Below are 14968 nucleotides of genomic sequence, written 5' to 3' on the forward strand. Positions count from 1 at the left end.
TCATCCTGTCACACATTCATCTGTTCATGTCTTCATATAGTAATTCAGCAGTTCATAGAGCTGTTTGTTCATGCATTCATTAATAATTCACTCACTGCCTGCTTTCAGTCTCTCATTCATTCGTCCGTGTACTCGTCTGTTAGTTCATTTGTTCATCAGTTACTTCAGATTTCTTTGTTCATTTGTCTTTTCGTCTGTTCATCTGTTCCTTGTTTTGTTCATTCATTCATTCCTCATTCGTTGGTTCATCCGTCCATCGACCTGTTTGTTGTTTCAGTCACTCGTTCACTCGCTCACGGACACAGTCTGAGACGTCTGAGACGAGTTTGTCGTTTATTGAAACTTTACACTGAATTAACACGGGGGGGGGGGGGGTGTCTCCATAGCAACAAGTCACACACACATCATCATCACTGTCAACACCATCGCCATGGTTACCGATGCTGAATAGAATATCATCACACAGGAAGTTACATCACAGAGGAAGAGGAGGGTCACGAGGAAGAACATCAAGAAGAAGAACAAAAGAGTGGAAGGAGGAGGGAGGAGGAGGAGGGGGGGGAGGGGGGGGAGAGGAGGGAGACAGGAGGAGGGGGAGAGGAGGAGGAGGGGGACAAGACGGAGATCAAAAAGGAGGTGAAAGCAGAGAATTTGAGGAAGAATCTAGTTACAGGAGGAAGAGGAGGTGATGATGAGAGGAAGAGAAGAGGGTCAGAGGAGGAAGATGAAGTATGGAAAAGGAAAAGGAGGAGGCGGAGGAGGAAAAGAGATGCAGAGAGGAAGGGCGAAAGATAGTGTGGACAAGGAAGGAGGAGAAGAATGAAAAGAGAGGAGGAGGAGAAGGGGAGGTGGACAGTGAACAAAGTGTGAGGAGGAGAGAAACAAAGAAAAGGAGAAGAAAGAAAGGAAAAAGAAAACAGGAAGGAGGTAAAAAAAGAAAATAAGAAGAGTGAGTGATGGAGAGATAAAGAGGAAGTATGAACAGGGAATGAAGGTGAACACACACGCGCACACACACACACACAGGCACACCTGTACAGGAGAACAGGAAGTAGAATCACAGCGATCATCAGGTACAACACGAGCAGGAAACACGTCACCATGCGGAGGAAGATACGACGCTAACCCCCCCAAAAAACAAACAAACAACCAAACAGGAAGCATCAAGGTTTTTTTTTCTTGTTTTTCAGACTCAGAACTTTCCAGAAAGACTTTTACAAAAGCAGCTCACGACTGCAGCTGATTGGCCGAGAGCTGAGAAATAAAAAACAGCGAGCTGACAGAAACGTCCGTCTGAAGTTTGAACTCCGTCCTGTTCAGGAGGCGGCTCGACGTTACGGGAGGAGGACACACGGGACGCTCCCGTGGGTTCCTCAGGCGTCACGGCGTCACAGCATCACGGCGTTCTGTCGGTGCTCCATCGCGTTCAGCTGCGTTAAAGCTCGTTCCTAAACGTTACCTAAACGTTTCTCTTGTTAATTGACTTGTGCGGATTTGTCTTGCGCCAAGTTTGATGCAGCCTGGCGAGCTAACGCTAGCTAAGAACTGTAGCAGAAGCATTTTCATTTAACATTTTCAATTGTTTTATTGAGCCTGAATAAATGATGTGACTGCAGAGCGTCCACAGGAAGGGCCTCTGTGACACAGCCCAGCTGGCTAACAGCCACCACTGGTTCACCTGTGAGCTCTGTGCTCGCTGCAGGCATCTGGAATCCGCCCTTTAATTCTTCTTCTCTTACTTTGTCGCTTCTCAAACTGTGATCTTTGGTGAGACGCCACAACAACAGTTCTGACTCAGTGGTTCTTGACGTCTGTCTAAATTTACGAGAGCATCGTTCGCCAGACGCCGAGCGACAGGCCTGATGGTGACATTTCTGTTGTGTCAGACTCCATCAGAGCGGCGGACGTGCAGGATCACCTGAGCTGTCCAGGTGAGATGATGGTTCAGACGGATGTTTGCGCAGCGAGCTCTCAACTCCACATCTCAGAGAGGACTGAAGGACTGTCACAGCACGACGAAGCTGCAGCTCCATTAATCAAACACACAAACCGTGCAAACTGTAGTGATCCAGGTTCCACCGGGCTCGTCAGGAAGCTGAGTCCAGACTGGGCTTCCTGCGTCTCCAGGATGACATCACTTCCTGTGTTGATATTTACATGCAGCAAGACAAACAGCAGAGCTGGGAGGTGATGGTGGTGGACGCAGGCTTGTCGGGGTGAATCCAGTTTTATCTGGTGCTCATTTGGCTGTAGTTAGAATCTGGTTTGGATCTGGTTTGGATCTGACTTGGATCTGACTTGTCTGAGTGTGAACCCAGTCTGGACAGCTTCGTGATTGGCCCGTGTGAATCTGGTCTTGCGGTGGGGTACACGGCGGGGGGGCGGGGCAGATCATTGGGTTCAAGAGGAAACATGAACAAACAGTTGAGTCTATATTATATATCCGTTCAAAGTGATATCTATACAACACAAACATACATTCTCTCACAGATTATGTACTTTAATGACTCTTATCAACACCATCACTTGGTTCAGGTTTCTATTCGCCGGCGTCGTTGTTCTTGTCGTTGTTGTTGTTGTTCTTATCGTTTGGTGCATGGTTCAAGTTGTGGATTTGTTATTTATAACTCTGTTTTTTATCATTTACACATTGATTCATTATAGTCAACATCTAACCCCCCCTTTAACCTCCCCAGCCCAACCTTTAACGTTGCAGACAGACAGGAGTGTTGCATTGTGGGTAGGTTGCAGGCGACCCACTGTTGGTTCACTCCGACGTTTTCTGCGAGGCAAAGACAAACATGAGAGACGGTGAATTCTCTGATGGAGAACATGAAGACAGATCAAACGAACTGAACGAGAATGTGAAAATGACAGCAGGATTATTCCAGCGCTGCTAAAGCAATGCTAACAGGGTAAGCTAACAGCATCTGTAGCTACGGCTGGAGCACCACTCAGTGTTCATCAGAGGTCCACCAGCCACGTTCCCCTCCAACATGTCTGACGGAGCGTCATGGCGCTCATGTCCTCCAGTGATTCAGCTGCTGGCTCAGCCTGAACTGACACCATAAAAACAGCTTCTACCGCTGCTCTGAAACAGGAAGTGCAGTGACACCGAGCACCAGCAGGGGGGGCAGCTCTGTTCAACGGGGTGTGTACTGAGACCAGAGTCACATCAAAAGACGAAGACCAAATCAAAATTAGGTGCCCTGCTTTAGTCAGACCACATCAACCCACCGAAGGTCCCAGTACAGCCCAGACACAAACCAGTGTTCCCACATGTGAATATCCATCCCTGCTTTTATTGTTGCTTGGCTGGGATTATTTCACTGAACACGAATGGCTTTAAGAAAAAAAACACAGGGACACAATGTCACCATAAAACTAGACTTTGACATAGAGGTTCACGGGGCCCTTAGGCCCTTAGTCTGGTTTATCTTTACTGGTCACTACATAACAAATTAGCATTTTATCAAAGTAACTGGATGACAATAGTAACAGTAATCTCCACACTCATGACCTGGGGCCTTTAGGGCACCTTAAGACTCTGGGGCCCCGGGGCCTTGAGCAGAAGATGGAGGGATGATTCCCTTTGAGCTGCTGGGAGGCTTCACTGACAACAAAAGTGACTGAAAAAATGGTAATAAGAAGAGTGTTTTTGTTAGAGAAGAGTGTTTGTCCTCTGCTCTAATGGACAGAGTGCTGTGGACATGGACATTATACTGAGTTTGTATCACAGTCCTGGTCCACTGTCTCCTGATGGTGGTGCAGGAGGAAAGGTTGGGGGTCAAGAGAACCATAAACCATGAAAACATCCAAATAATTCACTTCCTCACAGGCTGCTGCTACTGTTATTTTAGATATTCTCACTTCAGTTTTTATCAGACAAACAGGAGCAAAGACAGCATTTCACCTGCTTCCTGTCAGTTCACATCTGATTGGAGAAGGAGGTGGGCGCCCCCTGCTGGCCGTAGCCCTGACCGTATTCTGCATCCTGGCGCAAACACAAGAAGCAACATGACACACAGAAACCATAATGCATTGCAATCAGACTGTAGAGAGTCTCTGGACCAGGATTAGGTTTCATCGCTGTTTGGCATCTGGTTTTCAGGTTTACCCAGATCACATCACAGAACACATCTCTTCTGGAATCTTTTGTCTCTCCCGTTTTCTATTAAATAGCAAATAGCAAACATAGAGAATGTGGGTCGTTTGCAGTCACGTGATGTTAAATTCAGATGGAGGGCAGGAGGTGAAAACTACAATGGACGAGATGGAGGAAAGTTCTCACTGTGCTAGTTTAGATGAAACTATGAGACGACCATAAACAATGCGAAACATCGGCATTATGAGCGTGTGTTATAGTTTTTCCTTCCTGCCCTCCTACAGTTTTTTGCCACAATAAAAGAATGACATTATCTGTCAACAACCTATTAAAGAAGCAGCCTCTCATTGTTTGCAGTTGAAAAATCAACTGCAGCAGATCAGATCAGCTGAAACTAATTCGCTTCCATCAGTAAGCTCATCACCTGGTTGTATCCTTGCTGGCTGTAGTCAGGTTGGTAGCCTCCCTGGTTGCTGGCGTAGGGGTCTTGTTCGTACCCCCCCTGCTGGCCGTAGGCGTCTGGTGCGGCAGATTTCTCCTGAGGAGGTGGAGCTCGCATGAAGGGAGCGATGATGCCCGTCTCCTTAAAGACGAACCAGAGGTTTCCTACCCACAGGATCAGGTTGATGAAACCAAAAGCCTGCAGGAGGAGAGGAGGAAGACATTTAGTCTTTGTCTGTTCAAATAAACAGAGTACAGATACGAACTCATGGACAGATTGATATCCCTTGAATAGTTGCACTGCGAGACTCAATACGATACGTGAGTTTCAGTTACAGTGAAACAATGCCTTCAGGAAATCCAGAACTATCCGATCACAGAACTCGTAAACAACAAAATGAATCTGATGTTCAGTGCTAACTTTCAGTATTTTTATATTTATATTTTGAATGTTGGTGCTACAGACATATTTTGGTTGGTACCAAAAAGTTTGAAACCCATCGCCATCCCACAGAAATCACAAGGTGCTGACCCAAACCAAATTACAGGTCCTCAGTAATCCACCTCAGTCTTTTTTACACTTTAACCAATAGAAGAGATTTTTCGAAACCTGAAGCCAGAGATTGGTGGGTCATTTAAATCAGCAACTGTCTGATCAAGGAACTGGTTAACAAGATTGTGACTCCGACCAGACAGCTGATGCCAACTTTTAGTACTTGACGGTTTTCAGTGTTATGAACTGACATCTGAGACCTTTGCACTCTGCCTGAAAATGGTGTTTTGCTGGACCGAGTCACTGCCCAAACTGAAGGAGTTGAAGTATCTTGACATCTTACTCAGGACTATGGACTGTGCTCAGAGATCTAACATGTCGTCCTGTCCTGAACCCAAACTACCCTGATCTGCAGAATTGTCGGGCTTGGTCATGGTCTTACCACAGAGGTGTTGAGTCCAGACATGACTGGATCGTGGACTTCACGGCAACGGTTCTCCTCAGTGTCGCAGGCTGAGATCAGAGTGATCACTTGGTCTGGGTCAGTCGCTGTCTTCACATCGGACAGACCTTTGGCCCAGGCGGCCGAACTCACCAACCACATGAAGGCAAACACTGCGGTCACGCCCAGGTCCTAAACACACAAGCTCACAGTGTATGAGGGACATTTTCATTCACCTGTGAAGGTCACCTGTCAGCGGAATCTTCAGTCAGGTAAGGTGTGAATGGGGTGGTCGGCTTATCTTGGACTTTTAGCTACTCAAAATAATGTCCTGACAGTTCAGCTGGAGCTCAGCTTTCATCCATAAAGGCTGCTTGTTACAAATACTTCTTCTGTATAACCCTGGAGAAACAGCTGTCACTATACCATCACTGTACCATTCAGACATTAATCTGACTTGTTTCACACCTGTCTGAGTCACATTTTCAGCTGCATTTTGGCGGACGACTCAGTGCATTACAGATGTGAGCCTGTAGAAGCGTAAACGAAGTGGAGTACGTGAAGGTTGGTTTGTAGTGTTGCCGCTTCGTTCATTCCTCTGCTGAGCCAAACAAATGGAGGCTTTGTGCTCTGACAGGTGTGCAACATGTCTTCCTCCTCGTTAAGTTCCACTCTGTGACATTATGCCGGTAAACTTACGATCAGGGGACCCTTGTTGTTCTCCTTGTACTTCTCAAAGAAGAAGATGTAGATGCTGAGAGCCGCTGTGGAGTAGAGAAAGGCGAAGACGCCGATGGTGACGAAGAACTCCGCAGAGGACGAGTAGTCGCCAACCAGGAAGAGACGCTCTTTGTTCCCACCCTTACAGGTGGGGGCATCAAAATACACCTGGTGGAGTCTGAGAAAGGGAGAGTCTTTTTAGTCTTTTTAGCCACGTTAACAGCTTGACGGTGAAGTCTGTCAGTCCAAAACGATGTTCGATCGAGCGCTGTCACGTTCGGTTTGAATGTTAAAGAACTGTTTCCTGATCCTGAGATTTTTCATGCTGCGTCATAAACGGGCCAAAGTTTACTCGTCTTGTTCAACACAGGATACTTCTAAAACTAATGACTGACTTTCTGATGACTGTGTTTAACGACTTAATGACTTTTTGCCAACATCCTATCATGGTTTTGGTTTTGCTGTCACGTTCGGTCTTGGTGTTTTGAAGAGCAGCCGTTTTCAGAGAAGAAGCTGAAGAAGCCTCAGTTCACAAACAGCCGACACACTCAGTCAGAGACCAGCTGGTGGAGGAGACCAAAACCAGAGCTCAAAGAGAGAGAAGACTGGACTTCCCTTCAGTTCATATTAACAGTAACATGGTTCAATAAAATGAAACAGTCGAACATGAACGTTACTCCAGTCTGACAGCGTAGAACTGAGCTGACGTTCAGCCTTACAGGTCCTAAACAGGCCACCGTATAGAAGACGAAGCCTTTAGCTTTCTACTTTCACTGTGCATCTCTTCTTTTACTTCCTTTTGCTGTTTTTGTTATTGATATCATAAGAAGCTTCTAGCAGCCATAAATATTTCACTGAGTCTATCACAGCTTTCATTGACCAAAATCTGTTTAGTCCAGTTAAGTCCAGTCTTTGGCTCAACAAGTGTCCATGTTAGTCCTTTTTTGTCTAGATCATCGAACTGAAATTTCAGATTCAATAAAGAAGTTGGACTTTCTCCGCTTGCCTCTCTCTGAACTGTATATGTTAATGAAGTCATGTTCAACAGGCAGCGTGTGCTGAACTGAGTGAGTCCTTGTCTCGTCATCTTTACTTTGATTGTGTTTTAACTTCATGTTCAGCATCAGTCTGATCAGTTTGTGATATACTTCAAAGAACACGTGGAGCTTCAGTCTAAAGCTCTGTCATAGTTTTTGTCAGTATTAGTAGAGTGATTCGTGTTGTACTGACCTGAATGGATACTCAAACTCCACCTCTATACTCAGGTCGCTGTCAGTCCGGTTCCTACACTCCACCGCCATCCGGAACATCCCAGAGTAACTGCCACAGGTGGAGAAGGCAAAGATGGCGAAAAACTAGAAGAGGAGCGACAAAAAATGTAAGTAATAATGCAGAGAAACATCTTTTCATGATTAAACCGGAGTCGACAGACATGCTAGCAGCTCTGAGAGGCTGTAAGCTACTCAGACATGGTGCTTTTGTGCGAATTGCTAACATCAGCCTGCTAACATGCTCACAATGGCAATGCTAATATGCTGATGTTTAGCAGGTATAACGTTTGCGATGTTCACAATCTCAGTTTAGCATGTTAGCATGCTAGCATTAGCTAATTGTCTGTAAACTTTATATCCAGCTGAGGCTGATGTCTTGAGCTCAAAAACCAAAGTTTTGGAAACATTAACATGTTGACCTGATGGTGGCGCCAGATGAAAAATCAGCAGAGTTATCAGAGTTCATCCTGAGGGAACATGAACGCCTGAACCACGTCATCTGGTTCAGACGTTCTGATTCAGTTTCCCACTTACTCTGGAAGATAACTCGGCCTTGAATGATGAAAGAAAGAAAAACCAAATCCAGACTTCTGATTAACTCGTGATTCTCACAGCTGTTTATATGGCAGAGATGCAGGACATAAGCAAGCCTTTGCAGTCACACTGGGAACATTTTATTTCTTAACACACCGTTGTTAAAAAGTTCTAGAATCAGAACGCACTGACCAATAGAACCTGCAGAACGCTTCCTGCTTTGTCCCAATAATTATTCCAGCCAATGAAAGAGAAATTATGAACAACCTGCCCACATGTTGTCGAAGCAGAGGAAGTGTTATGATGAAGCTCCTGCAGGATGATGACTCATCATGATGATGATGACTCATCATCACGTCTATCTATAGACTCACTGTGAGAAGCTCAACCTGCAGCTCAGTGAGGAATCTAACCAGCAACCCTCACAGTGTTCATGCACTGCTCAGCTGCTCTACAGTTCATCACCACCATCATCATCATCATCATCATCATCATCATCACCATCATCAACACCATCATCATCATCACTGTAATCACCATCATCATCATCATCATCATCATCATCATCACCATCATCAACACCATCATCACTGTCATCACCATCATCATCATCACCATCATCAACACCATCATCACTGTCATCATCATCATCATCATCATCATCATCATCATCACCATCATCATCATCATCATCATCACTGTCACACACACACACACACACACACACACACACACACACACACACACACGCACAGTATCGATGAGCAGATGGTCACAGTCAGACTTTCTGTCCAATCCCTGCTTGGCATTCTGTGTGCTCGTGTGTGTGTGTGTGCGTGTGTGTGTGTGTGTGTGTGTGTGTGTGTGTGCGTGTGTGTGTGCGTGTATGTGTGTGTGTGGGTGTGGGTGTGTGGGTTGGTGGGTGGGTGCAGTGCTGCGGGGGGAGGGTTTCATTGTGTTGCTAAAGGTAACTTTCAGAATTTTTTGGAAACATTCTGAGAAAGATTCCAGGACATTTTTGGGAATGTTTTGAAAACATTGTGTTTACTTTTCAGAATGTTTTGGGAAATATTTCGGAACACTTTGAACATGCTTCCAGAACATTTTTAGAACAGCGTGTTCTGGGAACATTATCAGGATTCGGTAGAATTTTTAAAACACTTTAAAAGCCTTTTCAGAAAGTTTCTGAACATTTTGTGACTCTCAGTCGGGTTAAAAACTCAGAAATTTCAAACTGCCTGTTCATCAAACTTCAAACATCAGAGCCCCTGAATCAGTCCCACTGTGGACCGACACTCAGCTCACAGCAGACTTACACACAAAACACGTCTGGTGGTGTGTTGGTCGGATGAACTCACCCATTCTAAGGCCTTAATGAAGCCCAGAGGAACCTTCAACACCCGGAACTGACCCTGGGCCACCAGCTGTAGAGAGACAGACAGCAGATACAGCATTTAGTGTTAGTTTGAGGTCCATTCATTAAATCACAGCGCTCCATACTAATCAACCAGCACTCACTGTAAAACAAAGTTCACATGGTTGAACCAGGGGTACAACATTTCAGGAAGCAGTTAGGCAAATTTGTTAAAATACAAAAATAAAAAGGAATGAAATACCCAACAATATCAGTAGATTAAAATAATAAAACAGATAATCTGTCGGTGTTCCTCCACTTATTTGGGATCGCGGTGGCGGCAGGCTGAGCAGTGTAATCCAGACATCCCTTGACCCAGCAATGCTTGTCCTGATCCCAAGGCGTTCCCAGGGAGCCCTGGGTCTACCTCCCCCGGGGGGGAGGTAGAACCACCTCCCCGGCCTGCCACTCCACAGGCCCAACTTCCACACTGAAGAGGCATGCCAGCCAAGGCAGTCCAACAATGCCCAGAGCCTTCAGTATCTCACAGAGAACCTCATCCGCTGAGGAGCTTCTTGACTACCTCAGTGACCTCTGCCAGGGATATGGGAGAGACTTCCTCCAAGCCTTCAATCTCTGCCTACTTCACAGAGGATGTGTTGTTCAGGTTCAGGAGCTCCTCAAAGTTCTCTTTCCACTGCTTGACAATATCCCCAGTCCGGGTCAGCAGTTCTCCTACCCAGCTTAACAAAGCCTGAGCCAAGCCCTCCTTACCCTTCCTGTGTCATTGAACATTTTGCCAGAACTTCTTTGAGGCCAACCAGAAGTTCTTCTCCATAGTCTCACCATGCTCCTCCCAAACCTGGGTTTTTGCTTCAGTGACTGCTAAAACTGCAGCCTTTCTGGCCTCCCTGGTTCAGGAGAACCTTGGACCAACAAGAAATTGGTACAGATGTGAAGTGAAGACCTCACAAACAGGGGGCTCTGCCAGATGTCCCTAGTTCACCCTCACTACAAATTTGGGTCTTTCAGCCTCTCCCACCATCTGATCCAAATCACCACCAGGTCGTGATCTGCTTTGCTCCTCATTTCACTTTGTGTCTAAGATATATGTTCGCAGGTCTGATGATGCAACCATAATGTAGATTATTGACCTTTGGTACCAAGTACACTTGTGAACTGGCTTATGCTTCAAAATGGTGTTTGTTTTGGTCACTCCATGCCTAGCACAGAAGTCCAATAACAACAAACACTACTCTGAATCAGATCGTGCAGGCCATTCATCCCAGTCTCCAACCTCCAGGTTTCTCCATCGTTGCCCATGAGAGTGTTGGAGTCTGACTGTAGAACTATGGAGTCCCTAGATGGAATTCTTTCCAGGACGACACCCAGAGACTCCAAGAAGGCAGGGGCCTCAGAGCTGCTGTCCAGTACATAAGTCAGAGCCTTCCTCTTGCATAGAGGCGACCCCTCATTCTCTGGGAACACCTCCTATACAGCAGCGCCCGGCCCAGTTTTGTGAGTATCCCTGCACCCTGCTAGCACCTTTCAACCAGTGAAACTCTGGAGGAGTCCAGCCCCTCTGTAGAAGTTTGGTTCTAGAGCCAGTGCTCCATGTAGATGTGATCCCAACTGTATGTAGCTGGTACTGCTCCACCTCCTGCATCAGCTCCAGATACTCCCTTGGTAGAGACGTGACTTTGCACGTCCATAGGATCAGTCTGCAATTCCAGGAGTCACCTGGGACCCCATCTTTGTCTGCCATCCGGCTTGCAAAGCACCACACCCCAGTGCCTATTCCTGTGGGTGTTGGGCCCACAGGGCGGAGATGTAATTAGTCTGGCCCCTCCCCTGGAACCAGCTTGCCTTGGGAGGCCCCACCAGGTGCACTTTGCCCCTGAAGCTGTTCCTTCAAAGAGTCCCTTTTTAAACCTCCATGACAAACTGAACAGAAAGATGTTGAACCCAACCAGAGGATGTCAAACTGAACAGAGCTAAAACATCCTTTGCTAACACGGGACCGCTTCCCATCATGCACTGTGTCTGACATGAGTAAAGTGAAAAAGCTCCACCTGCTGCTTCTTTTAGGTTTCAGATGTGCTGATAAGAACGTGACAAAATCTGCTTCATTAAGAGAAATACTCTCTTATGAAGGAATATTTCGAGGACACAAGGTTTGTGCAGCATGTCAGAGGTCAGTCAGCGCCCTGCAGTCAGTCTGCACAAATAGACTTGATTTAATATCAGATGAATCGATGGCGCTCTGCTCCTCAAACAAACAGCCGTCTCTCTTCTCAGGTTTCATTTTCGCTGTCACTACAGCTGATGTGACATTTAATTTTCAGATCTCAGATCAGGTACACCACTGTGTCTGTCCGTGTCAAAGACACCAGAGTCCGTGAAAAATCTGGAAGTGTAGAGAAATGTCTTCATGATAGTGATGATTAATAAAAGTAATAATTAATTCAGTCATTAAATATTGTCACCTTCATGCAGTAAAAGTAAGCTTCAATGTCAGAGCAGCATGTTACTGTTGGAGATGATAAAGTTCCCAAAACACTTGTAAAAACGTTCTGACAAAGAAAACACTGCTCATAAGGAGGAAGTATTCAGTATCTCACAGGAAAGAAAGCTACAATTAGGGAAAGTAAATACAGTTTTATGATACTTGTACTTTGGTTTCTTTCCTTAATACTGCAGTATATGTCAGAGGGAAGTACTGGACAGGTTGATTACTTCATCAGTTAAACGTGATCAGATCACAAACTGTGCTGCACTGTTACAACAGAACACACTGCTGACCCTGAACGCAACATCACACTGCTGCACCACCAACAAGAACCAAATACTGTAGTACATGTGGTAGTGCAGCCCGACTGCAAACACAAGTACTTCTACTGCGATACATTAAGTACCGTTAGCTAACAATACTCATATACTTCAGTACAATTTGTCTCGTAATGGAGTATTTTTCCTGGGCCCTTCAGAGTGATGACAGAATCTCATCTACAGAAACCACAAAGAGAAAACTGGAATCAGCAGATGTTTGACGTGAAAAGAGCAAAATGAGTCAAAGACGTCAGAATGTTTCCAGAAAATAACCCAAACGAGCTTCATTGAAATATTACCTCTCGTTCCCTTTAACTGAACCATCCCCACAGAGTTCTAATGTTCTCAGACTGGTCCAAGAACGAGGGGCCCTGACAGGGGCCCTGCAGCTGGTTTCAGGCCTGAGAGCCCCGATCAGGTCAGCGTGGCCCTGAATCCACCGCGATACTCTACAAGTGAAATCTGTGAGGAACGTTTGAGATGACATCTCTTTGGTTTGAGGGTCAAGTTTGAGATCAGCAGCTCGGAAACATGATGGAAAATATCAGAAAATAACAGAAAATATCAGATAAAAACCCAGAAAATATCAGAACAGAACAGAGAATAGCAGAAAATAAGAGAAAAGAACAGAAAATATGATGAGATGATGAATTAATGTGACAGAGACACAAACAGCCAGTGCTGACATGAAGAGAAGAAGCTCTGAAACCTGCTCTCAGGTCACTGTAATACTGCAGTATTACTGCAGTGATACATGCTGTCGTAGGATTTGAGGAATATTCCAGTAAACACGGACTGTTTTTTCTGTCGGGCTCCATCTTACGAGGCAGCAGCTGCTGAGGAGGAGGAGGAAGAGGAAGAGGGGGAGGAGGAGCAGGTGTACACGGGTTAATCCGGGTGAGACCGGGTTCAGGAACACGGGAGCGGGTCGGCGGGGAAACCGGGAGAGTCCGTGAGAACGGAGCCGGTTTAGACCCGCAACAACAACGTCTCCATCACCAGCATACTCCTCCTCCTCCTCCTCCTCTGGCTGCCATTTTACACACACACACACACACACACACACACACACACACACACACACACACACACTCGTCGTGTCCTCACGCGAACAGCTTCACAAACATCGACGTTTGGACGGTTTGTGTTTTTGGCTCCGTCCTCCTGCAGACAGAACGCAGGGCTGGAAGCCCACGACAGCCCCGCTCCCCCCTGCCTGACCGCCAGCAGAACCCCCACAGAACCCCCACAGAACCCGCAGGACCCGCACAGACCCAGCGGCGGGTCCCGTTCAGTTCGCACATATTAAAGATGGAGCGCGTCCATGTTTTTGATGTCTGACTAACGAATGAAAGCAGAGACGTTTCTGAGCTTCGTCTCTGGGAGTCTTCGGTTCTCCGCTGCGGCCGACACACACACACACACACACACACACACACACACACACACACACACACACACACACACACACACGGACGTCCGTCGGGCCGCGCGGACACACGACACAAACACACCACGAGCAGCTGCGAGCGCACCTGAAGACACACCGATGGACAAAATGAGACAAAAGAATGGAAGAAAAGCTGCATGTCGGCTGTTTGTACCTGATTTACGACGTCCATCCTGCCGCCTGTCGAGAGGAGCGAGAGGAGATGGAGGGAGGAGGAGGGGGAGGAGGAGGAGGAGGAGGAGGAGGCCGCCTCTGTGTCCGCGTCATCTCTTTCTGATTTACTATGAATCAGAGAACCGGCTGCTCTTCAGATTTATCTCTCATAACATTTGATTTACACAGAAAAATAAAGACAATGCGGATCGATCCGGATCTCTGTTGATTATTGATCCGGATCCAGTTTGTGACTTTTGTCAAAGAACCGTCTTCACAGTGAGTGTGTGTGTGGTGAGACAGACTGTCCAACAACCATTAAGACCAGAAAAAAAGTCAAAGCTTCACATGCAAAGAAAAGACGTGAGACATCATGAGGGTCCATCAGGTCCTCCTCAGTGCTGCGTCCTCACAGACCTGCACATGTCTCCTGGTTGTCTTCTGCAGGTCAGGACATGATGTTTGACTGGAAATGAGTCCACTTTAAAAAAGCTGAGACCTCCACCTGTCCCCAGGCGTCTGTCCCCAGGGGACTGTCCCCAGGCTGAATTTTACTTGATTTAACGTGTTCAAAGTTTGTGTTTTCGCTCCATTCGATGATTCACTGGTTTTATTTTCCGTCTCGTCGTCTTTATTTTCAGTTGTATTCTTTTTAAGTTGATTTGATATTTTCTTTCTTTTTTGTTTATTTGATGTATTTTTATGTGATTTCATTGTTGTAAAACACTCTGAGCTGCATTTCTTGCATAAAGTGATGAAGAAATAATCTTCATCATCATTATCATTCACACAGACCGTGTCCTGTGCGTACATGTTGTTCTAGATTTGTGGACAGGCTGTATTGATGACTCAGCAGCTTTGAGCTGAACACAACATCAAAATGTGTTGGACTTGACCTTTGAACCGACTGCTCGACTCAGAAGACGTTCTGGAGCTTTTTCTCACCTCTCGTGGTCTTCATCACGTTTGTCCAGTTTGAGGCTCATTCGATATTTTCTGGACTGAGTCCTTTTAACTTTCATTCATCTTTAAATGAAGATGTTGGATGTGGAGACGCCTTCGACCAGCTGAGACTCGTCTTCAGCCGGTGGAGACATCAAAGCTGTGGAGAGAACGAGAAACGTCTTTGAACTGAAGCTGATGGACCAGCCTCGGGGGGGACGGCTGAGTCCAGAT

At 46.2% G+C, this 14968-nt stretch overlaps 1 protein-coding gene across 1 annotated transcript; it reads right to left on the minus strand.

Moving 5' to 3' along the window:
- Positions 1-316: 316 nt before the first annotated feature.
- On the minus strand, positions 317-13914 carry LOC143327252 (synaptophysin-like). The gene is made up of 8 exons (XM_076741510.1): positions 13794-13914; positions 9365-9430; positions 7432-7556; positions 6181-6379; positions 5482-5673; positions 4530-4745; positions 3914-3994; positions 317-2782 (listed from the first exon to the last, which is right to left on the minus strand). Exons 1-7 carry the CDS (start codon positions 13809-13811, stop codon positions 3929-3931), a joined length of 882 nt encoding a protein of 293 aa, XP_076597625.1. The 5' UTR covers positions 13812-13914; the 3' UTR covers positions 317-2782; positions 3914-3928.
- Positions 13915-14968: the final 1054 nt, after the last annotated feature.

Source organism: Chaetodon auriga, chromosome 10 (genome assembly GCF_051107435.1).
Source record: "Chaetodon auriga isolate fChaAug3 chromosome 10, fChaAug3.hap1, whole genome shotgun sequence".
NCBI lineage: Eukaryota > Metazoa > Chordata > Actinopteri > Chaetodontiformes > Chaetodontidae > Chaetodon > Chaetodon auriga.